This window comes from Miscanthus floridulus, chromosome 2 (assembly GCF_019320115.1).
Source record: "Miscanthus floridulus cultivar M001 chromosome 2, ASM1932011v1, whole genome shotgun sequence".
Taxonomy (NCBI): Eukaryota; Viridiplantae; Streptophyta; class Magnoliopsida; order Poales; family Poaceae; genus Miscanthus; species Miscanthus floridulus.
The window spans coordinates 120,379,058-120,406,321 of NC_089581.1; the positions used below are offsets into that span (position 1 = coordinate 120,379,058).

The window sequence follows — 27,264 nt, forward strand, 5'->3', positions numbered from 1 at the left end:
CATTAAGATTCTTTGAAATGCATCAATATTAATTACTTGATATGTACTAATCATACACTAATAACATCATTAGTTAAGTAAGCGTATGCATCTAGCGAGTCTGGCTTAAAAGAAATGTCTAAAATCGACGTATCCACATGGAGGATTGGAGGTAGACTGAGGGGTCATTTTTACATTATGGAAGCTGGACCTAAAAGATAGTGCAACCAATAAGCACGAAATTGTATCCCACGAGTTTAGCTGGACATATACAACCAACTAATTACACCGTAGAATACACAGAATGACAGAAAGGTAGTAGTTAGGTATTACACCGTAGGATCTTAGTTGTCTAGTCCCGTTTTCATATTCCACGTTTCGAGAACGTCTACGTTCCGAAAACGGAAACGTTTCTGTTCAGAACGGGAACATGAACGGGAACGGGAACATGGCTGTTAAGCATATAACACAGGAAAAGGGTAGTTTGGTAATAGTGACGGACACAATGATCATGTTCGTTTGAACTTATTCAGAACTACTTTTCAGCTATGAAACATTATTTTTCTCTCGTAACATTTCAACATAAATATCAGCGTAAAGTTAGATTTCAGCATCAACGATCAGAGTGAATAATTAGAGAACCTGCCGTCCAAGTTTAGTCAAAAGTATCCATGAAGTAAAGTCAGGGTCAACAAAATATGTGTACTAGTCGAAGTGCCAAACCCACCTCCTGTCACTGCTCCAGCTCCCCAGCTCCGATTCTGCCTCCGTCCCCCAGGTGCTCGACGGGATGCCGAAGAGAGCATTCAGATACGTCGTGGTCAGTCGCAAAGCTCCCTCTATCACCGACTAGCTCGCTCCATTTCTGTTAACATGTTGATCTGTCCCTCCAGGTTGATGCCTTCACGGATGAGCCGTTCAAGGGCAACTCCGCGGCCGTCTGCCTCTTGGAGGACGACGCTGGCGCCGCAGGAGACCATCTGGACGAGCTGTGGATGCAGTCGGTGGCAGCAGAGTTCAACACCCCCATCACCGCGTTCCTGGTTCGTTCCGGTTCCTCTGGTGCCGGTGCCGGTGCGGATGCTGCAGGTGGTGGTGTTACGGCGTTGACTCCCCAGTTCCGTATCCGCTGGTTCACTCCGGTTCGTGAGGTGATTGTTTCCGTCACAAATCTTCCACTTTCTTATCTTAGAACCTGCTAACATTAGGGTGCCTGAGTGAACTGGAATCACTGAGCTGCTGTATGCCTGTATCACGATTCACGAACCACATGAGCTAATAATATGGTAGGCATTTCACATTGGTGCAGAGCTCTATGACACCAGATAGGTAGTGGAGTAGGTAGTCGCAACACATCCTAGAGTAACACTATGCCATTTTTATGTTGTTCTATTAGTTTAGGATGCGTATAGGATGCTACTCATTGTGCAATACTGATGGTTCACTTTAGTGTCTTGTGCCAAATTTCAATGTAGTATTTAGGAAATATAATCCATTCTTTCTGCAAAGGGTGGCCTTCATAAGATGTTATGGATGCCCATATGTTTATTTGCTTCTTTCAAAGAAGAACTTTGTTGCTTTCTGACTGGTATACGGTATGGTATTTTAGTGTTAAATAAGTACTCTTGCAACTTTTATTATACCATTATGTTTCCTTGCAACTTCTGATATCCCTTGCTTGTAATCTCTGATCCCCTTCAGATAACAGGAAGTGAGGCCTTCTTTTCTTGGCACATGATTAATTTAAAATTTGAGGTCACTTACACAATAATGCTGCAGTTCCTTGTGCCATCTAAGTTGCATCAAGCATCCACCATAATCCTGTATTCCGGTGTTCTTTTCATGAAACAGAATTACCTTCTGGTACTTCTGTAGAAGCAGTCTTTTCATTATTATACTCTTGATCTGACGCTATTGGAGAAATCGTATTTGACATTATTAATTGTGCAGAGTGAAGTTTGTGGGCATGGGACGTTAGCTGCTGCACACTACCTAATCTCATCTGGCCATGTGGAGTGTGACGCTATAGAGTTTGTGGCAAAATCTGGACGTCTAACAGCTAAGAAAGTTGTTGGATCAAAGGATGCAAGCAACTTATATTCTCCTGCACAGTATACCTGCTCAACAAAGTTCTTTGTAGAATTTGGATTTTCCTGTTATCCCGGTGGTAGAATTGAATTCTGCAGAGGTGTTTTCACTTACTGATACTTTAAATGGTGCTTCTGTCATTAATGAGCTGCAAGCCGTCTCTGCTTTTTCTGACCTCATTGTAATTCCTTTGATCCTTCTCTCCACTAATCCAATCTCCGTTTCATTTCATAATCAAAACTCTTGTTTTAACTGCAAGCTCTCCAAGTTTGTTTCTTTCATTCTAATAGTTGGTTGCACTTTTTTAACCTTTTTGAACTCTTCAGGTGGAAGTTAGTTCATGTGATGAAGTTGAAAATGTTTCTCCTAACATTGCTGAACTAGTCCAGTGCCCTGGAAGAGGCGTTGCCATTACAGGTCCAGCTCGTGAAGGATCTAGTTATGATTTTGTCACTCGTTTCTTCAGCCCAAAATATGGAATAAATGAGGTAATAATGCAATATAAAAATGTGTTCCATCATGCTAAGAGTCTCTCTTACAGTTGGTAACAAATCTTTCATCTCTCCTCAAAGAATGTTGGAATTAGGAATCTTACATCAACAGGTTCTGGTCAACTGATCCACTCATAACCATATTATCATCTTGAGTTCAGACTAAGTGTTTCATGAATAGCCACAACCATTTTCTGCATCAGCTGTGAGATATACGAACAAACTCTGTATCAGCATGAGATGTACTCTTGAGGAACGAATTCAGTTCCTAGTTCCCACTTATTAAGTTAGTATGGCATCAAAGAATTGATGTGATAAGAGATAACATCTTCCTGCACTGTGTATGCTTTGAAGATTATGTAAGGCACTGATGAAAAAGAAAGTTTTTTCGTAACGTCTAATTTTCTCCCTTTTTATTTGTCAGGACCCGGTCTGTGCTAGCGTACACTGCTCCTTGGCACCTTACTGGTGTCAGAAGCTGGGGAAACATAACATGACAGCTTTCATGGTATTGAGCACAAGCTTGAAAGTATTTGATCCATTGATAGCATCCTTCAGATTGCAACTTGTCATAATCATATACATCTTGTCTGTATGTTGTCACTTGTCAGGCCTCTCCAAGGAGTGGAACACTATGTCTGCAGTGGGATGAGGAAACTCAGAGGGTCCGGATCCGTGGAGAAGCTATAACTGTCATGGTTGGCACCCTTCATGCCTAGAGTCAGTTACTTTGTGATCGTTGGCGAAAAGAATGTGTAACTGCGCCCTGGAATAATAGGTACTCTACTTGGTGGGGAAATGTTTGACTCCCCTGCCCAACAATGGAATCTAGATATTTCAAGGTACGTGGCCTATCCTATCAATGCAAGGATATATATTGAATGGAAAGTAATTTTCCTGGAGCTTTATTTTTCTTTTGTTTTGAAATAAATGGCAGGAGTGTTGCCTAATCCATTGGGATGATGGAGTACATAATCAAGTACAACTCTATCAATAGCATAGAAGGTTACATGATTCACAACTTCACAATAGTATATCTGTATATGTGTAGCTTGGATTTGCCATTTTACAGCGTGTTTGGTTAGTATCATGTGTTGGTTCAGAATCATCCGATCCTATATCCGAAGCTAATATTTTGTTTGGTAAGTCATCGGTCGGTGTCGTCCGTCACCAAGTAGTAACGTCCGCAAGCCAATATCGGGAGCTGATCCATTCCTCGTAAAAAACGCCGGACAGCCTGATTCGGCACGAACCCATGCCGGACGGAGTAGATCCACAGACCAAACACGCTATTAGTAACTTGTCTTTCTAAATTGCACGTTGCCTTGTTCATGTCCCTCTATGTATGAAGATGTTTTCCATTGGTAGAGTGATTCAGCAGTTTCTATCTCACTAGAAAGCAACGCGAGGCGTTGCCGCGCAGCAGCATGGTGTGCCCCATTACGGAACCAGCTGTATCAAGCTTAGTAGATACTATTATGTTTGTTATACATTCATCTAATACTAGCACAAATATGAAATTATGAGGTATTTGTAAATTAACCTAATAATTTTTTGAATGTGCACTGTGAACTGAAGTAATGAAGTAAGAAGTTGAAAGGATTATCGTTAAGATAAAAATTAACTTAATATATTCAGTAGCTCTTTTTGTTATAATAAGTAGGGCTATTAGCATTATATATGTGCAGAGGATTTATGTGAAATAGTTTTCTAATATGATCATAGGATAGCATCACTATGAAACTTAGTCTGTTTAGAAACTGAAAACTTGAAACCGATACCATTTGTGCATTCAGTCAAAAATGAGCACCTAAATCTCACTATACATATTTGTCAAATTTCGGAAAGGTATTTTACTTAGAGAGTAAAATGAGTTCAGGAATTTGAGCATTTGGCACCTGCCGGGCAGCTTCTCTCGCCCTATCCTTTGTTGCTCCCTGCAATTCACAGCAGCTGGACTCCCGACTCCGCTGTCATGAATACAAGGACATAGAAGCCATTTCTCTCTTTTTCTCCTGGTCTCTGTTTTCCTCGTTGGCTTCTCCATAGACCAGAATGGTTGTGGCAGCAACAGCAGCTCGCTCCTGAAGTGCTCCCCGCCGTGTGGCCCTCTTCTCCACGTGAGGCAGCCGGATCGAGCTGCACATCTGCACCAAATCTGCAGCACACGGTGAGCCAAAGCAGATTCTGAACATATTAGGTTCCTTGCATATTGCTGAGACTTCACTTGGCTGATCTTGTGGATGAGCGAAAGAAATGGTGTAGTTCCAAGAGTGGAAATAAAATGGATCCACTATCTAGATTCTAAACAAGGAGCATATATTTTTGTGCTTTGTTTAGTTAATGGAACAGAGGAGCCATGACAACAACATTACTGTATTTTTCTCTCTACATTCACATATGGTTACTGTTACTGATATGCAAAACAGATCAGGTTAATCCATCTAATGGTGGAGGAACAAAATTTTCCAAATTCTACAACCAAATCAAAATCATACTTTCACATTAAACAAATCCACAGTTCAGGTTTTTTTTACAGATGTAATGATCAAAGGCTTGCTAACCCATTTAAGTTGCTGTAGTTGAACATTATAAACAAAACTCATCAGACCATCATATCCAAAATTAGAATAAGAGTAATAGAAATCGAGATTAACTTTGCATGTATGCTTTAATCGAGAACACTGGGATGGGACTAAGTACTCATCACTTTTTTTTTTGCAGAAAGCTATTCTAGAAGTGTGAATGCTACATTGATTAGTAACACTGAATATTACTTTTTGCAACAGAATTTCATCATTTCTTTTCTCGAATAATTACTTGTTCTGGTGATAAGTTAACTAAATACAAATATTACATCACGTACAGTCATACCACGGAAATCGCATCAGGGTTGAGTTCTACAGCGTAAACGTGAAACTGCTGACATGCACATTTCATCAAACACCATAGCTGCACTGCAGCAAGCAGAAAGGGAGCTCCTAACAGGAACCTCAACTCTGCTTTTGCACATCCACATGGATCGACAACAAGACAACAGAGAGCTACCTTCTCAGTGCCGCGCCGCGCTCATCTCGTCGGTGGTCCACGGCCACGCCGGTGGCACGCGTTTGCGGTGGCGTCCGCCTCGCCGGGGGCCTATATATCCGTGCCGTGATGTGGTTGGTTCACTGTGGCACCTCGCCGGTGTGCGGCGGCCGCGTCCGGCTGCCCCAGGGAATACGCTCGTGCGACACTGCGCTCGGCTCGCCCGCACGGGACGCGTCGCCTCGCTGGTGTCTACGCGCCACGAGATGAGCCCGATCGCTGCTTATCGCCGCCGTTGTGAAGGTGGAGGACGCCGGGCTCGGCCTCAGCACGCTCATCGCCGCCACATGGACCGCAGCACGACCGCTCCGTGTGGGGTCCGGCGTTTTGTAAGGAGGACTAGGCGCTGCGCAGGCGCGTCGGCGACGGCCGCGTGACCTAGTCAGCCCATCTCCCCTGGCGGAGAACGATGGGAAGGCGGAGCACTGCAGGCGCAGGAGGGCGGCGGGATAGGCATAACGCGATCTCTCCTACAGCTTAACTACCGCTAGGCGTGGCAGGTGGAAGCAGCGCGGGTAGGGGATGGTGGCCGCGACTATGGATGAAAACAGGACGGGAAATTCCCGTATCGACCGAGACCGTATACCGCATTAATCGACCACATACCGTTTTTGCAGGAAAAACAGAAAACGGGAAACCGACACCGTATTTTAGGTAGGAACGGGAACGGAATCGTTTAAGGGATTTTCCCGACCGTATTCACGGTTCCCGTATTTAGGCAGGAAAATTCCCGACGATATTCCCGTATTCCCGCACCGGCCCACTGAATGTCTGAATCACTGATTGATGCAGCCTAGCCCACTCCCGTCCGCTGGTGGCCGGCCCACTGAATGTCCGTATTTGGACTTGTGAATTGAAAACTACTTGTGTTACTGTTGTGGGCTTGTGGCTGCTGGCTGGAGACTTGTGGTTGACTGGTTGTGGGCTTGTGGCCGCTTGCTGTTGTCTGTTGGCTTGCCTGTTCACATGCACTATTTTTTTTAATTTGAACTGTTGCCTGTTGGCTTACTGTGAATTGTGAACTATTGTTTTTTGCCTGTTAGCTTGCTGTTGCATATGGTTGCTATTGTTGCATCGAGCTCATTGTTTTAAGTGGTTACATATATTGATGTTCCCGTTTTGTGTTACCGCTTCCCGATCGTAATCGAGACGTTCCCGTTCGAAATATTCCGTTCCTGATATCCCGTAATACTGGTTTCGTTTTCCCGTCCGGCCTTCCTGTTCCCGTTTCTGTTCCCGGCAAAAAAATACAGGAGCGGGAATGGTTAAGACATTTTCCCGATCGTTCCCGACCGTTTTCATCCCCAGCCGCGACGGCTCTCACTCCGAAGACGAGGGTTCTAGAAACGCGCTGCGTGTGGATAGTCCGATCGACATCTGACTGAGGGGGAAAAATAAAAAGGATGACGTGGCGGATTCCCTGGTGCAAAATCCGTCTATTAAATTAAAAAAGGAGTTAAATACACCATAGGTCCATTAACTTGTGAGGAGGTTTTGGTTAGGTCCATCAACTTTCAAAGTGGCTTTTCGGGTCCATAAACTTTGTACGCCGTATCACTTAGGTCCATACCTCTCCACGTTGGCTTCTCGTGCTGATGTGGCATGATGCCGTGGCCATGCGGGCGTGCAGGTGGCTTCCTCCGGCGGCGCTTCGTCCCCTCCTCCATGGTCGGCCGCCAACGCAACTCCAACAACTTCCTCCGGCGCCCCTGTGCCCTCCCTCGGGCCCGAGCTCGACCGTGTGCACGCTCCGGCGCGGGCGCGAGCACCGCGTGGGCGGCCTCCAGGCCCCTCGCCGCCACGAGCTCCTCTCTAGTGAGCGCGCAGGCCATCCTCGCCGGTGCGAGCTCCATCCCCGGCGGGCGCGCTGCACGATGAAGACAGGGAGGGGAACGCCAACATCAACGGTGGGCGCCGCGGAGGACGACCTGCTCACGCGCGCCCACAACGGTGGCGACGGCACCTGAGCACGAGGACGGTGCCCATCTGCTGCCGCAGGCTAAGCCCGCGTGCGTGGCCGGTGAGCCGAGACAGTGGCCGCACGAGCATGCGGTCATACACGGCTTCCCAGACGGTGAGCGTCCGGATGGCGAAGACGCCGAAGGAGGCCGCGGGGATCTCCATCTTGCCCACCATGAGCACGACGGGCATGGCGAAGCCGACGAGCCAGCCCCTGGCCTGTTGGATGTACACGATGACGGTGGCTGCGAACACGATGGAGAAGCCCAGCACCGTGTAGTACCAGTTGAAGAAGGTCTGCAGTGTCCGCACGTTGTTGGCGCTGTTGTCCCGCTTGTCTAGCTGGTCCGCCCCGAACGCTAATGTGTAGGGTCGGATGCCGCTCGACCCGAGGGACATGAGCGCGAACGACGTGAACAACAGCGGCAACTGGCACGGCAGCACCACGGCGACGACGGACATGGGCGCGGCGCCGTGGAGCGCCTTGGCGACGCCAAAGTCGGCCACGCGTGCCTCCATGTCGGCGTCGAGCAAGATGTTGCTGGGCTTGAGGTCGCGGTGCGCCACGGCCGACACATAGTTGTGGTGCAGGTAGCTCACGCCCTGCGCCACGCCCACCGCGATTCGGTGCCGCACGTCCTAGTCCAGCCCCGCCTTGCCCGCGGCGCCGGCGCCGACAGTGCCGTGCAGGAGGTCGTCCAGGTTGCCATTCGGCATGTACTCGTAGAGGAGCAGCGTGGCCTCGCCGTCGGTGCACCACCCCAGCAGCCGGACGATGTTGCGGTGCTAGAGGTGGCCCACCTCCACCTCGGCTAGCACCTCCACCTTTGGAACGCGACCATCCGCCACGGCCCGATGACAATGTTGGGGCGTGCAAGTGCGCTGCCTGTGCTACCGCCGCTCGGCGCGCCGGTGCCATCCTCGCGCCACTACTCCGTAGGAACGCCACCGTCGTAGGCATTATATCCGATCTCCAGCTGCTCCAGCTACGCGAGGGCGTCGAGCTCCGAAGGGAGCCGCTTGGTCAGCGCGTTCCCAGCGAGGTGTAGGAACCACAGCGAGCGGAGCTGCCCGATCTTGGCCGGGATGCTCCTGTTGAAGAAGCTGCCGCCGAGGTTGAGCCGCTGGAGCCGACGTAGCTCGCCGAGGTCGTGCGGTAGTGGGCCGACGAAGCAGTTGCTGTAGGCATCGAGCACAACGGGCTGATCGACACAATGGGCTGATCGAGGACGATGCCATCTAGCAGCGCGATGACATCGAGTCGTCTGCGCTGCTCCCGCGGTGGTTCGGTAGCTTGGCAACGTTCGTGGAATCCCGCCTACGCCGTGGCCGTGCCCCGTGAGCCGCTTGACATGGCCACCGTCGTGGAGGCCATCAGCATCATCTCGTGCTTCTACGAGGACAAGACGGAGTGGGGGCGACACATCAGGTGGATCTACGGGTCAACGCTCGCACCTCCTAGGTGCTCGCCAGCGGTGGCGGCCTGCACGGCGGCGGCCAGTCGGGCGAGGCCTGTGCCCACGAGCTCGCACGTGCTCGGTGGCAGTAATGCAGTATGCGCTGCGGCTATAGCCCGAGCCCGAACGGTGAGCGAGGGGAGAAGAACAGGGAGTTAGGAAGGGGCACGCGGGCTACCACCAGTTGTTGGAGTGCGCAAGATCTGCCGGCCGCGAGAGCCACCACCGGTAGGTCGCGGGCACGGTCTCTACTGCCGCGCAGGACAAGCAGGGCGCAGCCACCCCAGAGGCCGACCGTGGCCGCAGCGCCACCACGCGCGTTAGGTGGCGCGACAGGTCTCGTCGTGGAGTTCGCGATGCCGTAGGTGGCACTGTAGGGGAGGAGCGGTTGTCGGACGCCGACACGACGGCGTTGCCTATGGCCTCGTGCCGCTGTCCAACCCCAATGTCATCTCCCTCTGCTCCGACCGAGATGGCGGCCGCTCCTCTCACACGACTCCTTTGTGGCACGGGCGTGCTCGCACGAGGAGGGTTCAGGGGTGCCAGACGGCTCCTCGGCGGTGGCCGGTGGGGACAACATCTGGGCAAGGCGGCATGGACTCACCTTTGTAGGCGGTTGCCAGTACGATGTGGGCAGCGTGGAGCTCGCGATGCTGCAGCTCGAGCCATGTCAGGGCGCCCAGGACCGCCAGCTGCGGCGGTACCCCGCCGGAGAAGCCATTACGGGAGATGTAGAGCTCCTGTAGCGCGGAGGAGACGGTGAACAGGGACCCCAGGATGGCGCCAGAGAAGGTGTTGCCGGAGGGGTCGAGGATGTGGTTGTCGACGAGGGACATCGACACGAGGAAGGGGAGCGACACGGTGACGACAACGGCTTTTGCTCACGCACCGTGGGGCTACAGCTGGCCTATTTTCGTGCCCGTGTGGCAGGGCGGCAGCACCTGCCTGCACGCCCGCATAGCCACAGCATCATGCCACATCAGCACGAGAAGCCAACGTGGAGAAGTATGGACCTAAGTGATACGGTATACAAAGTTTATGGACCCAAAAAGCCACTTTGAAAGTTGATAGACCTAACCGAAACCTCCTCACAAGTTAATGGACCTCTAGTGCATTTAACTCTTAAAAGAATTACACATTGCCCTGTTCATGCCCCTATATGCACGTTTCCAGTATCATGGATTGGTAGTTGGGCCATAAGCAGCATTTGACAGTGTGAAAAAACTTCGACAGGAGCAGAACTACATGTAATTCGGAAGTATGAAGGCATCAATAGGGCTATTTACTTCGTGGTGGTCATGATCCTTGAGGTAAATGCCGGTGACACGCATGAGTGGGGCGAGATCGACAGTGCCTTCTCTAAAGAAGAATGGGGAAGGAGAGAAGAACATAAGGTTTGGAGGTAGTAGATTAGTTCATTTCATTTCAATTCAATTTCATCATCCATGTTGTCTCCACAGTCGATTTTTTTTTATTTTTTAGCCCTTTTAAAAAATGTTTTTATAAATATGCCCCTAGAGGTAAGATTTCAAAATCTAGACCCTTAGCTTAGCGCCAGCGTTGATGGCACCGAGCTTAAGATTTCAAAATCTAGACCCTTAGCTTAGCGCCAGCGTTGATGGCACCGAGCTTACACGTCTCGACGCCATCGTTGCTGGCGCCGAGCTCTTAGGCTCGACGCAGACGTGGCGGCTGACATGGCAGGCAACTCGGCGTCGTAGATCTTGGCGCCAAGCTTGGCGCCGTAGATCATGATGCCAAGCTCGGCGCCAAGATCTACGACACCGAGCTTGGCGCCATGATCTATGGCGCCGAGGTGGTGTTTTAACCCTGGCCCCAACCTTCCTGCCCGAGCCTTCTTCCCCTTCTTTCTCCTCCCTCTCGGGTTTTTTCTCTCCCCACTTCACCCTACCTCACGAATTGGCATATTGGACCTTGGAAACTTTGATTTAATCCATAGATCTACGAGAGCAAGGTATCCTCGCTCCCCTCCTAGTTTTTTGCATCGATTCGGTATATATTAGTCGGATTTTTCAACCTAAGAATCGTCATTACTTAGGGTTTCATGCAATTTTTAATATTTGTATTATACCTAGGTAACCGCAGCGTATGTTGTTATGTTATGGGTTCATTGTTGTGCATCAAATGGGAAACCCTAGGTTTTGGGTTTAATGTTAATTGCTCTCGGTTCTTAGAACGAAATTGGTTGTAGTGTAGTTATGGTTCTCATTGTCATTAATTTGTGATGTTTTGATTTTTGTTTGTTAAATTACAACCGTTTTGTTAGATGCAAGAAATGTATCGGGAGGAGTTTTGGCGAAAACGGGGTCGTCCTCGAGAATTATACCCCGACGCGTCTAGCAAAGATGCCTCCATCTCTCCTGACCTCTCTGTCCCTAACTGTGACTGTGGTTTCCCGGTCGACGTGTTTCAATCGAGACATCCAGACACAGCGGCGTGTTGCTTCTACACATGCAGGCATTTTAATGTAAGTAATTGTTTTCACTATCTTGTTTTATTTGTGTAAGTAGGCTACTAATATTTTATTGGAATCTTGTTGTGTAGGACCATGAGAGATGCTTTTTTAGTGGATCGACGGTGCAGACAAGTTTGACCCTAGGTACCTCCTTTTCGACGATTGGTGTAGAGGAAGACATCCATGTGAGCACTTCAAGCGGTGGGTTCCACCCCCCCTAACCCCCCGCCAATGACGGCTAAGGAGAAGCACCTAGCCATAGTTAGATGACTCAAGGAACCTCCTCTGTGCAAATGCGGAGATCGAGCTGTGATAAACCCTGAGAATACGTTAAAGTTTGTGTGTCCGAACAAACACGAAGTAAATGAAAAAGTGTATTTGTTTAAATGTTTATCTTTATAGGTGTGCATGTACTAATGTATTCTCTTGTAGCGTTATGGATTTGCGAAGTGTCGTTTCAAGGAGTGGCTCTACGGTCCTAAGAATCAATGGCCGGAGCCACCAAAGGCAAAGGAAAAGAAGAAAGAAATGTTAATTTACAAAGCACCTCCAGTCAAGTGTGAACGTGGTGTTAAATCCAACTACGGTCTAGTCCCTTCGGAGCTTGGAATAGGCCATTATTGCGGCCATATGGTTGACTATGATTAGGTTGATTATTTTTGTGATAAACATGAAATCGTATTTTGTTTCTTTTGCTAAGACATATATGATATAATTTTTCATTTGAACAGAGCACTAGAAAATGTAGGTGGGAATGTTATGAGGGTCAAGCTAAGTTCTTGGATGTACTGAAGGGAAGGCAAGTAATTACACGGAAGAGGGGATATGGACCTGACTACGTCAATGTATTCATCAAACATCACAAAAACAAGATGCGTGAGTTTGCTAGACAGCGCGGTATTCGTAACCCGATTGATGTTGGGCTTGACAAATAGGGATTGGAGAGACGGAGGACGTTAGAGGAGGAGAGGGCAAAGAAGGAGGCAAGGGAGGAGACAAGAGTATAGATGCAAGTCTTGAACGAGCATGTTGTTGCATTATGTGCTAGTAAGTGGTTGAAAGCCTTTTTTCCATTGCCTGATTTTAAATGTAATATGATCGTGTTGCTAACTAATTGTATTTTATACATGAAGGGATTGGATGCAGCGAGGACCATGCCACAGAGGTAGCTCATGCAAGGTATGAGAAAAAAAAGTTAGATGAGCACAGAACGTGAGCTGGTCGCACCGTTCAATCACCGATTGTGTTGTCTGGTGAGGAGGATGAGGATGACACTGCCAGGTTGAGCGATCTCATCGCTCTTGCTGAGGTGGGCTTGCAGGCGGAGGAGGCAGAGGACGACACTGGCAGACTGAGCGAGCTCATCGCTCTAGCAGAGGCGGGCTTGTAGGCGGAGGAGCCTGAGGACGACACTGGCAGACTGAGCAAGCTCATCGCTCTAGCAGAGGCGGGCTTGTAGGCGGAGGAGGCTGAGGATGACACTGGCAGACTGAGCGAGCTCATCGCTCTAGCAGAGGCGGGTTTACAGGCGGAGGAGGATGACGACGCGTTCTTCACGCAGGCCGTAGATGAAGTGGAGGTGGCTTACTACAGGTGACACACAGGTCAAAGCAATGCAGGTGAGCCTAGCCACAGCAACAAGGTTGTGGTAGAGGACTGGAACTCGGATGATGAGTTGCTTACTCAGTATGTTTCAGACTAAGGATTTGGAAGTGCATTTGCCCCCTATGTGGGTTTTGGTGTATTGATGACATCCAAATTAGGGACTAATGTGGTCTTAATGAGATATGTCGCAATTATTAGTCTCATGAAAGATTCAAAGAGTTGATAAAGATAAAATGGTATCCCTCAATTCTTGAAGTTGTAAAGACGGATGAACTCAAAGCGCTCTCCAAAGGTTTTATTTTTATTTTTGAGTTTAGGATCCGCCGCACTATAAAGAGGGATGCAAACTTAGTTGGTTTGAGGAAGATAGAGTGCTCAAGCATAAAAATAAAATTAAAAGAGAGACACTCTAGCACTCCACGAGCACGTAGAATATTTTTCAGTGACTGTTGGTGTCGGAAGTCACGACTCATGCCGGAAGTCCTGACGTCCAGTCACTTAGTCTGCGCAGTGACTGTGGTCTTTGAAAGTTCCGACGTGAGTCGAAACTCCCGACAGTCGGAAGTCCCGACCCAAGTCTGTACGATACGAAATGGCATTTGAGATCATGTGTACTAGATTTGTGCCTTTTCAACACACATAACACATAAAATGGCATGTGAGATCATGTACTGATCTAGGGTACAGAGTTCCTTCGACTAAATCTAACATCCCTTAGGTAATTAAACCAAACAACAAACATATAGATGTGCCATGTGAATAAGATAAAGTCATCCTAGTAGTGTGGTCACATAGCAAACTGTGTTGCATCTTCTCCACAGTAACCTCCCATTGTTGTTGTTGGTGGTGGCGGGGGTGATGGCGGAGGCCCCTTGTTCTTGTGGTTAGAGCAGGTGCAATATGGATCATTGCAGAGTGCCTCCTGTGAATCGGCACCATTGTTGTTGTCGTCCTGTCCGTCGTCCTTGTAACTGTGGCGGGGCGCGGCCAAGGCGGCCGCGGGCGCGGGTGGCACATCGTGCGAGGCGAGGGCGCGGCCGCGGTGGCGGCGCGAGCGCGGGGCACGGCGAGGCGCGGGCGCGGGTGGCGGCGACGGTGCGCTGCTCGGGCGAGGCGAGGGAGGTGCGAGAGAGAGAGAGAGGAAGAGATAAATGATTGGGGCCCATACGTAAGACAGGCTTGGCGCCAGTAACCCTGGCGCCGAGCTCGGCGCCGCATGGCGCCAGTAACCCTAGCGCCGAGCTCGGCGCCAAGATCTTATGGCGCCGAGCTCAGCGCCAGGGTTACTGGCGCCGAGGTGCCTGCCAAATCACCGTCACGTTTGCTTCGAGCCCAAGAGCTCGGCGCCAGCAACGATAGCGCCGAGCTAAGGGTCCCGATTTTGAAATCTTACCATCAGGAGCATATTTGTGAAAATTTTCCAAAAAAATGGGGCTAAAAAATAAAAAATTCGATCTCCACAGCAGCCAAAAGTATATATGGATATATATGGTTCCCTATATGGGCAAAGCCCAACACAGTTAAAGGCACGCAGGCCCAAACCACGACCCATTCCCTAAAGCTATTACAGGCCCATGGCCAGGTCATGACAGTGGTCTGAGAATTTGTCTGGCCCAGCCAACTGATCTCAGGTGTTCATTTTGCTCTGCTCCCCAGGCGAGGTATGCAACCAAACGGCTATCAGTAGTATGTTCCTGATGGGTTCTGTACGTCGAGGACTTACTTGGAAGTATGGCCAGAAGGGCTATATAATCAGTCTTCTAAAAGGATGATGAGTATTGGAACCCAGACTCACTCATAGACGAGAAAAGAACCAGTCAGCAGTTTCTATCTCAATACATCTAGCTCAGAGCTTCCAGTATTATGGGGTTCTCCCTATGCAATTACATGTGAAGAAAACTTGTTCTGCGTTGTAGACTCGCAGTGCTTAGGAGTGAGATTGGAATCATCTTATGTGTCTATTCTAGTTTGCTTTGTCTGAACTAGTTTTTGTTGGTAAATTTCAGTGTAACGCTGAAACGCGCTTGCTCCATTGGGAGGTCATCGGACTAATATGATGGTACCCCGAGCCTCTATGGCCGCTGGCGTTTTTATTGACGATTGGACCCATTAGTAGAAATCTGCACATATACGTCGAACAACTTTCGTCACTGAAGAAGCGAAAATCATCATAATTTCAATTCTATGACAAAAATTCGTTCGTAAAAAATGACACGTCATATCGGTACATGCATGATGAATCTGAAAACTTCGTCAAGAAGTGGTTCGATTTGTGACGAAAAATTGATCGTTGTAGAACTGTTTTGGCATGCTTTGCAGGAGGCAGACATGCTGGCAGGTGCTTCCGTTGGAGATGCTTTCCATGTGTATATACTATGGCCGGTTGCATTGAAGATGCTTTGAGTCACGTGTCACCTTATCTCTGTTCTTTCATGTTTCAGGTTCTTACTGGACCACGTGCCAGGTCACTGTTGTTTCACTTGTCAGTTTTTTTATTGGCACACGTGTCGTGTTACGGTTGAAGCATGTGTCAATTCTTTATTGGACCATATGTCACATTTTTATTGGTCTACGTGCCCGTTTCGTATTCAACCATGCGTCACCATGTTGTCCATCCACGTTTTGTTTTTTGATTTGGCCATGTCTCGGATTCTTAATAGCCCACGTGTCGTTTTCTGGCTATTTCACGTGTCATGCACTAGTTCATCCAAGTGTCACATTTTTATTTGATCATGTGGCCTATTCAGGTTCTACCACGTGCTCAACAATTATTTCACCAGAAAAAAATTTCGAGATCGTCACTGCTGCACAGATTGACTACATAATTATTCTCGAATAACTACATAATCATTTCATCAGCAACAAGCCACTAACAGAGTTTTACCACGTCAAACCAACACACGAGTCCACACATCAAACCACAAATAGTCACTGCATCAAGCTCACAGAGTTGAAGACAAGTGCATGATATCCTCACATAGCTTATTGTACTCCTCCTGTTGCTGTCTCTTAAACTCCTCAAACTCGATTTCAGTCTTTTCTGTCTTCCTCTTCGGTTCATCTACTTGTTCGACGAGAGCAGCGGAACTTTCCTGTTCAACAAAAAGCTGTTTCCGAAGCATTTGCTCCATTGATGTCTCTGTTCTGGCAGAGCTTGTTGGGATACCAGCATTCTTCAAAAGAAGGGTGTTATCGCTACCCTGGGAGAGGCGGAGGACCTTGTAAACAACATCAGCACTAGTTATTGGTTCCTACCCATCAGCAACAGCTTCTGCTCGCATAGTTTCTATAGCTTTCTATGAAATTCAAGTAGTAAACATTAAGTTACAGATAGTGGAAGAGTACTTCAAATGAAAGTCCTAGAGATCAGTTCATAACAAGTAATGCAGGTTTCATATTAATATGGATTATATAAGCACAATGCACAGGTACTGATATGCACATGTACTAATATAGTCAGTAGTCACAGAGCAACGTCTGCATCCATTTCGACCTCTATGTACACAACGATATAGATAAGGAGAGCTCAATGATTGCGTTGATTCGAATACATGCGACAATAGCAAAATGCAAATCAATGTTTCACAAACTTTGTGTCACAGTCAACACCGTGTGTCATCTATCAAGCTTTCACCAACATCCCAACGAGAAGCTTCATCGTAGGCGACATTGACTACGATTTGGCGACTAAATAATCTAAAAAGCACCGAGGGGCTCCATTAGTCTCTCTTTGCCCCATTGCCTTAAAAGGCATGGGGATGGCGGTGAAACAGTCTAAAAGTGTCGAGGGGCTACTTTTGCCTTTCTTCGCCCCTCGCCCAAAAAGGTGTGAGGGGTTGGCGCCAAACTAATCTAAATAGCGCCCGTGAGGCTCACTAATTTCATGACATTTTGCCCCTCACCCAAAAAGGTATGAGGGGTGACGACAAACTAATCTAGAAGCTAGCGCCGAGGGGCTCATTTCACACCCCTTTGGCCCTCACTTGAAAAGGTGTGAGGGCTTGGTGCCAAACTAATCTAGAAGCTAGCATTGAGGGGCTCATTTTGTGACCCTTTGCCCCTCGCCCAAAAAGGTGTGAGATTTTAGCGCCAAACTAATCTAGAAGGTAGCGCCAAGGGGCCCATTTCATGACCTTTCACCACTCACTTGAAAAGGTGCGTGCGTTAGCATCGAACCAATCTAAAAGTTAGCGTCGAGGAGCTCATTTCGTGACCTTTCTCCTCTGTCCTGAAAGGGTGCAATGGTCGCTGCTAGAATAATGCTAAAGCACCGCTTTTGCTGCCAATCTGATCAGGAGGATCTCTATGACATTTCTAAGACCTACCATGCCTACAATGTTGAACTCAAATACATGAAAGAATTTCTCTCAAAACAAACACTTGGCGAGGAGCACACAACGTCACCTCCATCATCCACTACTAACGGACTAGGATCCTAAGGATTCCCCAAAGGGCCAACTACCCGACAACAAAACTACTTTCCGCTAACATCTTCAAGAGAGGTTTGACCATCAACTGTGCTCATTCTGACAAGGGGCTTCAACAATAACTTTGGCAACGATGTCTTTGCCACCTTTCTGACAAGGGGTTTTGCCATCGATTCCCGCACCATCGACCACGCCCTCACCAACATTTTGGCAAGGGATCACGCCAACAACATCGGCGCCATCAACAACAACTTCATCAATAGTTCAGCAAGGTGTCCCCATCGACATCTTTGACTTCACCTTCGCCAAATTTTTGGAGTGGGACAATCACCACCAACACCTTTGAGAAAATTTTGCGCAAGCACCAACCAGGGGTTGGCGAGGAGTGTAGTGGACAAGCAATCTGCCCGAAGACAAAAGCTTTGCCTAGCGCCTATGAGTGAAAGCTTGAAGACATGTCGCAATCATGTACAAATTACTTTGCCTATCAGCTACATCAGTGTCTTTGGCAAAAGCTGAATCGTGAAAACAGGGTACCAAGGGCACAAGGTCAAAGTTGGGAGCTGCTAAGGACATGATCTTTGAGGTTAGAGCGAAGGCGGCCTGAAGACTAGCCGAAGGATGACTAGAGATATGAAAAGACGAAAGTTGTGTGTCGAGTCTAAGTTGTAATTAGGCCGCACATTGTTGTATTCAGCTATTAGGTCTTGTACTTTTGATCAAAACCGAATAGCTAAGGGGCTATTGTTGGGGGCTACATCATATGTTGGGGACCCCCACTATCATGTTCGGGGCCCAACTACATAGCCTAGGGCTCACAAAACATTATTTGAGGGGCTATTTGTAGCTTTTTAGTGGCATTTTTTTGTAAATACAAACCCCACTAGGGGTCCATTTGTAGCCTCCAGTGGTATTTCTATAAATACAAACCCTACCATGGGGCATAAAGAGAATCTCCTCTCCCACCTCTCCTATAAAAAAATGGGGAGACACCTTTGATTGGATCACTAGTTTAACTCTCTCTCACACACCCTTAGCTCTCTCTTTTGTTGTCCAAACCAACAGTTTGCAAAAGGGTCTTGGTGAAGCCATCTCTCAGAGAAGGTTGCCATTAGTTCTTGATGATTTTGCTACTGGCGACATTCTACTTGAGGAACACTTAAAGCCACCTCTATGCTCGTCTTCTAGGCTTGGAAGTTGTATACTGCTCATCAGTAGGAGCATGCCTTTAGCCTCTATAGTGAGTACATTGCAGCCATATTAGTTGTAATGTCTAATAGAGCATGAGTCATGGGAAGTTTTCTCTAGGAGGGCATTTTCCCATCGGATACAAGACTAGGAAGAATTTGTGCTGCTTGGTAGGAATATTGTTGTAATGTGCAATGGTCTACCTCTAGCATTGAGAGTAATGAGAGGCCTTATGAGCACAAAGGAGAGACTAGCTGATTGGGAAGCAATTGCTAAAGTTGACATCAGAGCCAATATTGTGTTTCTAGATAATGTTTTATGCATACTATGGTTGAACTACAATCAATTGTCATCCAGAGAAAAAGTAGTGCTTTGCTCTAGCCTCTCTCTTTCCCAAGGGCTCTGAAATTGATACAGAAATGTTGATCTAGCTATGTGCAGTGAACTCATTTATTGGTGAAGAGCCATGCACAGATGTGGATGAACACGGTAGGGTGATTTTCTCTAATTTTATTGTTAAATGTTTCCTATAGGATTTAAAAATTGTTGTTATATATATGTAGATGGGTGTGTTTGTAAATTATATGACCTTACAAGGACTATATTGTAAAAGACAGAAAATATATAGTGAAGGGTTGCGAAGAAATCGTTGACCGATTCTAGAAAATTTCCCATCTGAGTCAACATGGTGTTAGAGCCATTGAAAGAGAAGCAATGGAGATAGTGATACCTGGAGTGCTAGCTGGTTCCCATTGAGCATTATGCAAGGCTAGAGGAGCAGCGACAGTGATTGTAGGCACGCAGACATTGTCGCGTAGTGCTAGAGGAGCGACAATAGCACTTGCGGGCATGTGTTGCTACTATAGAGGTGGTGAAGGAGTGGAGAAGGCAGGGTTGATGTGCTTTGAGGAGAAGGACCAGTGTAGGGTCGAGATGGCATACTAGAGGGGGATGAATAGTCCTTTCTAAAATTAATCACGCTGGCCAACCGAAACAAATACGAAATAAACATTATTGGTCTAGCCGAGACTACACCCCTCTATCTAAGTTCACAAGCACCTTATAAAGATCCTAATTAGGCAGCAAAGGTGCTGGGCTAGCTAGAGCTCACCTAACCAATTCTAGGAGCAAGGTCACACAAACCTATGCCGCTAGTACTTCAAGCACGAGAGAGCTCCTACACAACTAGTATGCAAAAGCACAAAGCCTAAGCTCACTAGCAATGCTCAACAACAAGGCAACTAATGCTAAATTAGAGAGCACAAATTACTTAGCTACACAAACTAAGCAATATGACTAATAATGTTACTCAAACCGAATTAGTCACGCAAGGGAGCTACTTCTATGCTACATAAGCAAGGAGGTAACTAGCGAGCTACACAAGCTAACTAATTACAAGAGCGACTACACAAGCACATTGTCGGGTTCATAAACCCAGGGTCCCTCAGGGACCGGCTTCCACGCCTGGGCTCAGCCCAGGAAAACAACATGTAGTTCATGGGCCGGCCCAAGAGCCTAAAACACAACAGGCCGAAAGGGCAGTCCGGTCACCGACCGGAAGGTCTACCCAAAAAAACAAACGCCCGCTCGTCGACTTCTTTGGCCCACCTCTCCGACCGGAGCACTCGCTTCAGGCACCAGGCTCCTTCGAGCGGTCTCTCCAAATCGGAAGGCCTAGCCCAAAACGCTGCTTCCTACTCTGACCCCATGACTGGGGCTCATGGGAGCCCTGCTCACCGCTCTTCTCCAACCGGTGCACTCAGAGCCGACTGGAGCCATCCGACCAGGGGCACCCCATTCGATAGGCACCAAAAGACGTGCGGAGAAAGGCAAGGCAAGGCTCACAAATCAAAACCACTGTACCAGGGACCATACCCTGCATGAAACAGTACTCTGCAGCCACTCTGACACAAATAGTATTGTAGGCGCTGACATCTCCCCCTACAGTATTGTAGGGGCCGCTAAAACTCCCATACGGTCAGCCCCCCGCGTGTCTCTGGACATCGATCGTAGTATGGGCACCAGGATTTGCCGTACCGGGTGAACATAGCACGGCTCCTCACATGCCACTAGGCATCAGATAGTATTTGTAGGTACCAGTGTCCATCCTTCCTGAAGAAGATAACATGACCTCCCGTGCGCATCTGACATTCTACAGCGACATCAACAGTGTTGGGGGCGTCTACCATTATCCAATCTTCATCAGCGTGGGCAACAAGGCTTAGAAACATCCGTACTCTCTCCCTCTCACCTGTAAAGCCATCCCCTTTATCTATAAAAGGGGATGTGCTCCCTCCAACAAAAGGAGGTCGACTTCTTCAAGTTTAGACTCACTAGATCGATAGCTCACAATCCCTCAAGCACACGCTCGAATACCTAGCTCGTAGCAAAGTTCCTGTCACTCTCGGCCCTTCCGGTTGGAGCTGATAGGACCTCTTGTACACCACATCTTTCTCCGTCTCGTTTGTAACCCCACTGCAAACTTCGAGCACCTGGGCTCAGGAATAAAGTCGCCGACCGACCCCAACTAGACGTAGGGCATGTTGCCCGAACCAGTATAGATCATGTGTCATTGAGTGCTAGGCCACCTCCGATCACAACGTACAGCAAAACTACAAATATTTACTAGTTGGTCATTTTCTGCACCGATAGTTGGCGCCGTCCATGGGGATCGCGCTGTACGTTCAACACTTTTTGGTCATCGGATGACCCATTTATCCGCCACCCCCACCATGGCGGGCTCGGGCGATACGATTCACTTCGGCACATTGGAATTTCCCACACTCTCGCCCACCGGAGTGTGGGTTCCACCCATCTTCGAGCCATCCCATGCCTTCCTCTTCGGGAGCCTAGACTTCATCGCCGACTGACTCGGCGTACTCCAGCTCCGTGAGAAGGCTCACGACCCGGCACCCGTCGGAGGGACATCCTCTATCGACTCCGAGACACGCAACTTCGACGACGCGACATCTACGCTTCATTCCGAGCAAACTCTCTGCTCAAACCCTGCTATGAGTAATATACACGCTGTTATGTACTTACTATTCTCTATTTTCCGCCGATTACCCAGCGGAACCCCATTATCCCTAACGCAACCACCGTATGGCCAGTTCCCCTACGGCCTCACTTCTTCCACAGACGCATACGCCCGGGGGCTCCGAAGGATGCTCGCACCGCCTCCTCTCGCATCCGAATTTGTGGGAATGGCGAGCTATGCTCCCACCTGTTTCTTCGACCTCATAGATGACGATGGCGAGAGTGACGGCTCTAGCATCGGCAACATGGCACCTAGCCACCATCCATCATGGGAGTGTGCCATGGCGGACCCTCTAGGACACCCACCGATGGAAGCGGAGTTCTCACGGACTCATGCCCCTCCGGGCCCACATGCGGAGACCCCTGAGCTCACACATGAGCACGGGGAGGAACTACGACAACGATGGCTGCATTAGCCACCGACTGCACTAGCACGCTCGGTGCACCACGCTACGCCCCGTGTGCATAGACCAGCGAACGGCGCTCGGGGTCACGCCCGTCGCCCCAGCGCAATGCCCTGGTTTGGGGGACTAGTCCCCTACAGTTCGCTCGGGCCAGTCAGAACATTGTCGCCGCGGCAATGCTCCTGCGCGACCTGTCCGAGCCAAACGACCCTCGCGAATGGGCGATCCACCAGAACCTTCGGGCACTACTGGAGACCACCGCCATTCAACAAGCGGAGTGCTCCATATCGCGACACCAACCTATGACCTCGCTCCCCATCCGGGAAACAGGGACACAGCAGATGGGGCACTACACCCTATCATCGCAACAACCACAGAGTGCGACACAAGCAGCCACAATGGCACCTCACCTCGCCTTGATGACCGCCCCGTACCAACCACCTATCCACACGTGGCTCGGGCCGAACTGAGATAAGCACAGCGCCGACCAGAGTCCCAGCCCTGACTGCCTAGGACCACGGACCTTTGTCCAACCGTTCCAGCAAGCGCCGTTCCCACCGTGCTTCAACAGAGGCCGCGACAAAGGTAAGGACAAGCGCTAGGATCAAGACGAGGGCCCCTCCATGCAGAGGGGAAAAAAGAACAGAAAGGATCGCCGCCAACCAGCCAACTTAGCGTCAGTCGCCGCGGCCGATCACACGGGCACGCAGCCCTAGGAAGACCCTTCGGGCCACTTCCACAATCTCATGGAGAGCCCATGCACCAACCATGACTACCCCATCAAACACCTCTACAAGGACTGCCAGCTCCTCAAGCGCCTACAGAGGTAGGCTGGCAGGCCAAAGGAAGAGGAAGGCGAGAAAGCAGCAACCGAAGAAGGGGGTGCAGCGGGCAAGGATCCAGACGACTGAAGTGATCCGACTGGACGCCTACCGACTGAAGGGCAACAACAACGATGTTCTCTCCGAGCACCTTGGAACAGCTATGTCGTTTCTTCTTTTCCTAAGTTTCAGTCTTACCTTTACTTAGCGAACGATCCTATAAGAGCACCCCGACCCGAACACTTTTTCGCTCGGGGCGCTCGGGGGCTCCACTAGGGGGCTCTACTACCCCTCTGTTTTTTGTTTTTACCTTAAGTACTCTTATACTTTCATATGGAGAAACTCCTTCCTACCCGAACAAAAGGGCAATTCGTTCCTTTAATTTACATTACGTAACTTTGCTTTAGAACATTTCGACTGATCGCACCCTGCCTATTCCTATGGCTACGACCGGCCGAGCCTCGCGGGCCACGCCCCAGGCTCGCAAAATTGCAGCCTACGGAACAAACGGGCAGGTATGAGAAAGAAAGAAATTTAAAACAAAATTATGCTAAGGGAAAATTAAGGAACGAAAGGGAACAAGCTTCCCCGAACGGAGCAACTCCATCACAAAAACAAAAACCGATTACAGTCATTAAAACACACATGAACATTTTACACAGGGGTTCCCCCCACCACAAACTTAAACTTCTTACATTTACTAATTACTTATATTCGTCAAGGTATTAAACCGGCCCGGTGGCATCTGCTGACGGCGCGACCGACGAAGACGCAGGCTGCTCGCTCCCTGACAGCACGACGTTCGGCTCGATTAGGGCCGAGGCGATGTTCCCCCCTGATCTAGGCTCCATGCTATCTACAGGCTCGGAGGCATCCTCTCCACGCATGCTTCGAGCCATGTCTTGACGGCGAACATCCATCACCCACTCAGCGGAGACTTGCTCTGACATCGACCGCACATGCGGCAGCAAGCTCTCCCCGATTGATTGGATGTCCTCCATGCTCAGGCCTTCGGCATACCCGCTACAGATAGTGGCGAAGTCCATATTCGGGTGGTACGTCGCCACCGAGGTTAGCACCCCTGATGCTCCATAAAACAGCCCGCTCCTGACAAGGTCCTTGACCGCGTATGGGACCTCCGCCAGCTGAACCACGGGCGCGCTGGTACTTGGCGCCGACCCAAAGACTTCCGAGACGATGAGCTGGGCAGTGTTGCGGATCTGGCCGAGCTCCCCTTTGAGAGCACGTCGCTCTTCATGGGACTTGGCTAGCTCCTCGACATTCTGGCTAAAGTTCACCTTAGTCATCTCCAGGTCTCACTCCAGCACCTTCACCTTTTCGCCTAGCTCTACAAGAAGGGCGACAAGCTCAGAAACAGGCTGGGGGGAAAAATCAACACCACGAGAAAACAAAAAGGTATGCATCGATGCGAGAGGCCTCAAGGGTGGGGAAATCCTCTGCCTGCCGAGCCACCTGCTCGTGCAGCCGGGCACTCGCGTCCTCCATCCCCATCACCTAGTCCTAGAGCGCAAGCACCTCCCGATCCGCTTCCTACCGGGCCCTCTGCTCTGCCTCTAGGGCCTTCTGTGCCGACCCTAGGGTGGCCCGCTCCGGCTCAAGGGCTACCAAGGCCTCTTGAAGCACCGCCTCAGTGTTTGCCAGGGACATCCATAGCCTTGCCTCAGTCTCCACCTGGCGGGCTTTCATTGCCTCAAGCCCTAGCTCGACAGCAGTCACCCGCTCCGCCGCACGCTGCCCCTCCACCCGCACCGCGGCCGCCTCAGCCACCCGGACCTAGGACTCACGGCAAGCGGACTCCACCTGGCGCTCATGCTTGGCCATCCTGGCGTGTTCCGCCCGGAGGAAGTAAGACTTGCGGGACGACACCTTCCTTATTTCCTGTGAGAAATAGGCATGCTAAAAACAACCAACGAAAAATTCAAAGGGCAAGGATAAGTACCAGAAACTCACCTCCGCGATGAGCTGCAGGTCGACCTCAACCAACTACCAGGCAAACTGAGCCTGCTTCCGGGCACTATCAAGCTTTGCGGACAGCTTGGTGAGTTCAGACACCGCGGCATGCCCTTGCCCCCCAAAAATGTCCTAGAGCTGGTGCTCCCTAGAATCCCAGAGGACAAACCTCGCCTTCGATGGGTCCTTGGGGAAGGGCCACTCCAGGTCACCCTTCGATGAACCGCCAGAGGGCCCAGCCTCCGACCGAACCACCGCCAGCTCCCACGACGACACCGCCGGTTCCGCCACGGTATCCGCCTCGTTGTCAGACGGGATCTCCACCACCACATTCGCATGGGACGCTGTCAGGCATCCCAACTCTGTCCCGTCCACGCTTCCCTCCGGCGCCTTCAGCTCTGACGGCAAGGATAGGTCGTGCAACCCTCCACCCGACGAGGTAGGTAGCTTGCCCCCCTCGTCTCCTCCACCATGACCGGTGGAGGAGGGGCCGCAAGAGTTACCTCCAACACCACCTCCACCATCGGCACTGGGATCGCCGCCAACAGCGTCGCCGCCGCTGTCACATTATCAGCAGATGCCTCGGGGGGGGGGGGGCACCACCATCGGGAGGGAAGGCTTCGCCGCCGCCACCCTATTGCCCCCTTCGCTCGCCGCAACACGCTGCAGAGTGGGCCTCCAAACCTCCTGCATGGGGGTCGGGGCGATGCTCAACCCCAGCATCCCTCGGCCGCTGACAAAAATCACGGGTAAGCCACACTCCAAAAAAGACTCAACCACCAAAAGTCGAAGAACAACAAAAGGAAACATACCGGGTGGCGAGTGGCACTACTCTAAAGGCAGGCTCTGATGATGACGGGCCCATAGGACGAGGACCGCTCCCGGACTGTGACCCATGCCCCCTCACTTCAGACGGGGTTGGAGTCATCCCAACTGGCTCCTGCCCGGCCTATGGGTCGCTATGACCTCCGGCTTGGGGCTCCCGACCAGAGCAGCGGGCCGGATGTCCCCCAACTACGAGTCACGCATCGACCGGGTGCCAGTCTACCCCTCAGACCGCCCGGACTGCTCAACCGCACCCACGGCAGGCAGGGCCTCCTCCGGCCGCAAGTCCGGCGTTGGCACCGGCCCTGTCGCCGCACAAGTACCGGCCCGCTCCTTGGACCTCTCGGCTCCCCCAGCTGCGTCCACCACAGGCGACAATAGGACCGGCGACACCACCGAGGGGTGCGGTGACCGTGTCCGCTTCACCGCTCGCTCGCCAATGGCATCTGCGCTCGCCGTAGGAACCTCCGCACACCGCACAGCCTCCTGCTCCTCACTAGCAGACGTCGCCGCAAGGTCATGATGCACCGCCGAGGTCGCAACGACCTCCTGACTCTCCTCCTCGTCGGAGAAGACCATGTCATCCAAATCCATAGGATCATCCGACGCAAGTTCCGACTCAACATTGCTCCTATGTTCCCCAGCCTTTATGCGCTGAGCGACCTCCTTCTTCTTCTCTTCCCTCCGCTGAACCTCCTTGGTTCTTTTCTTCTTTCGGGCATCTGGCGCCTCCTAGGCGGCCTGCCGGCCCCAGCCTGCCAGCCCCTTAGGAAGGTGCGGCCGGGACTTGTACCTCCCAAGCCCCTACGGAACGAATGAACCAAAATCAAAAAAGAAGGGGCAGAGAAAAAAACATGAACAAAATAAGGGAGCATACCAGCGTGGGCACGATCGAGGCATTAAACGGTATGGGTTTTCCCACCACCGTCTCTCTAGGCCTCAGCTGCAGCACTCGACCGATGCGACTCCAGATCTCATTGTTCGACAGCTCCTCCGGCGATGCATGGTCTGGGTCTGACCGGCCACCGTACATCCACATCGGGCGCGTCCTCTCCGCCAACGGCGTGACCTAGCAGCGGTAAAGGGTGTGGAACACCCACACCCCATCGAGGCTGCCCCTTATGAGCTTCTAGAGCTCCTCCTCAATGGCCTCCACCTTGTGCTTCTCCATGTGGGCACAGCCCCACGACCAACTCTTCTGTTTCACCGGCCTCCTGTCGATAAACGCTGGAAACAGCGCCCCCATCGGATTCCTAATGTAGAACCACTCCCCATGCCATCCCCGGTTGGAGTCACATGGGGAGTACACGGGATACGAGCCTCCCACACGCGGCTTCCTCTGTAGGGCGAAGCCTCTGACCGGTGTGATCTCGGCCGAACTCCAGTCCGCCATAGCTCTCCCGGAGAAGAAGAGCCAGAAGAGATCCACATGCGGCTCCATCCTGAGGAA

At 50.3% G+C, this 27,264-nt stretch overlaps 1 protein-coding gene and 1 pseudogene across 1 annotated transcript; one reads left to right on the plus strand and one right to left on the minus strand.

Moving 5' to 3' along the window:
• Positions 1–662: 662 nt before the first annotated feature.
• Positions 663–4,116, plus strand: LOC136539506 (uncharacterized; annotated as a pseudogene).
• Positions 4,117–8,590: 4,474 nt separating this feature from the next.
• LOC136536953 (LRR receptor-like serine/threonine-protein kinase ERECTA) lies at positions 8,591–9,897 on the minus strand. Its single transcript, XM_066529081.1, has 2 exons — positions 9,666–9,897; positions 8,591–8,997 (listed from the first exon to the last, which is right to left on the minus strand). Exons 1-2 carry the CDS (start codon positions 9,895–9,897, stop codon positions 8,591–8,593), a joined length of 639 nt encoding a protein of 212 aa, XP_066385178.1.
• Positions 9,898–27,264: the final 17,367 nt, after the last annotated feature.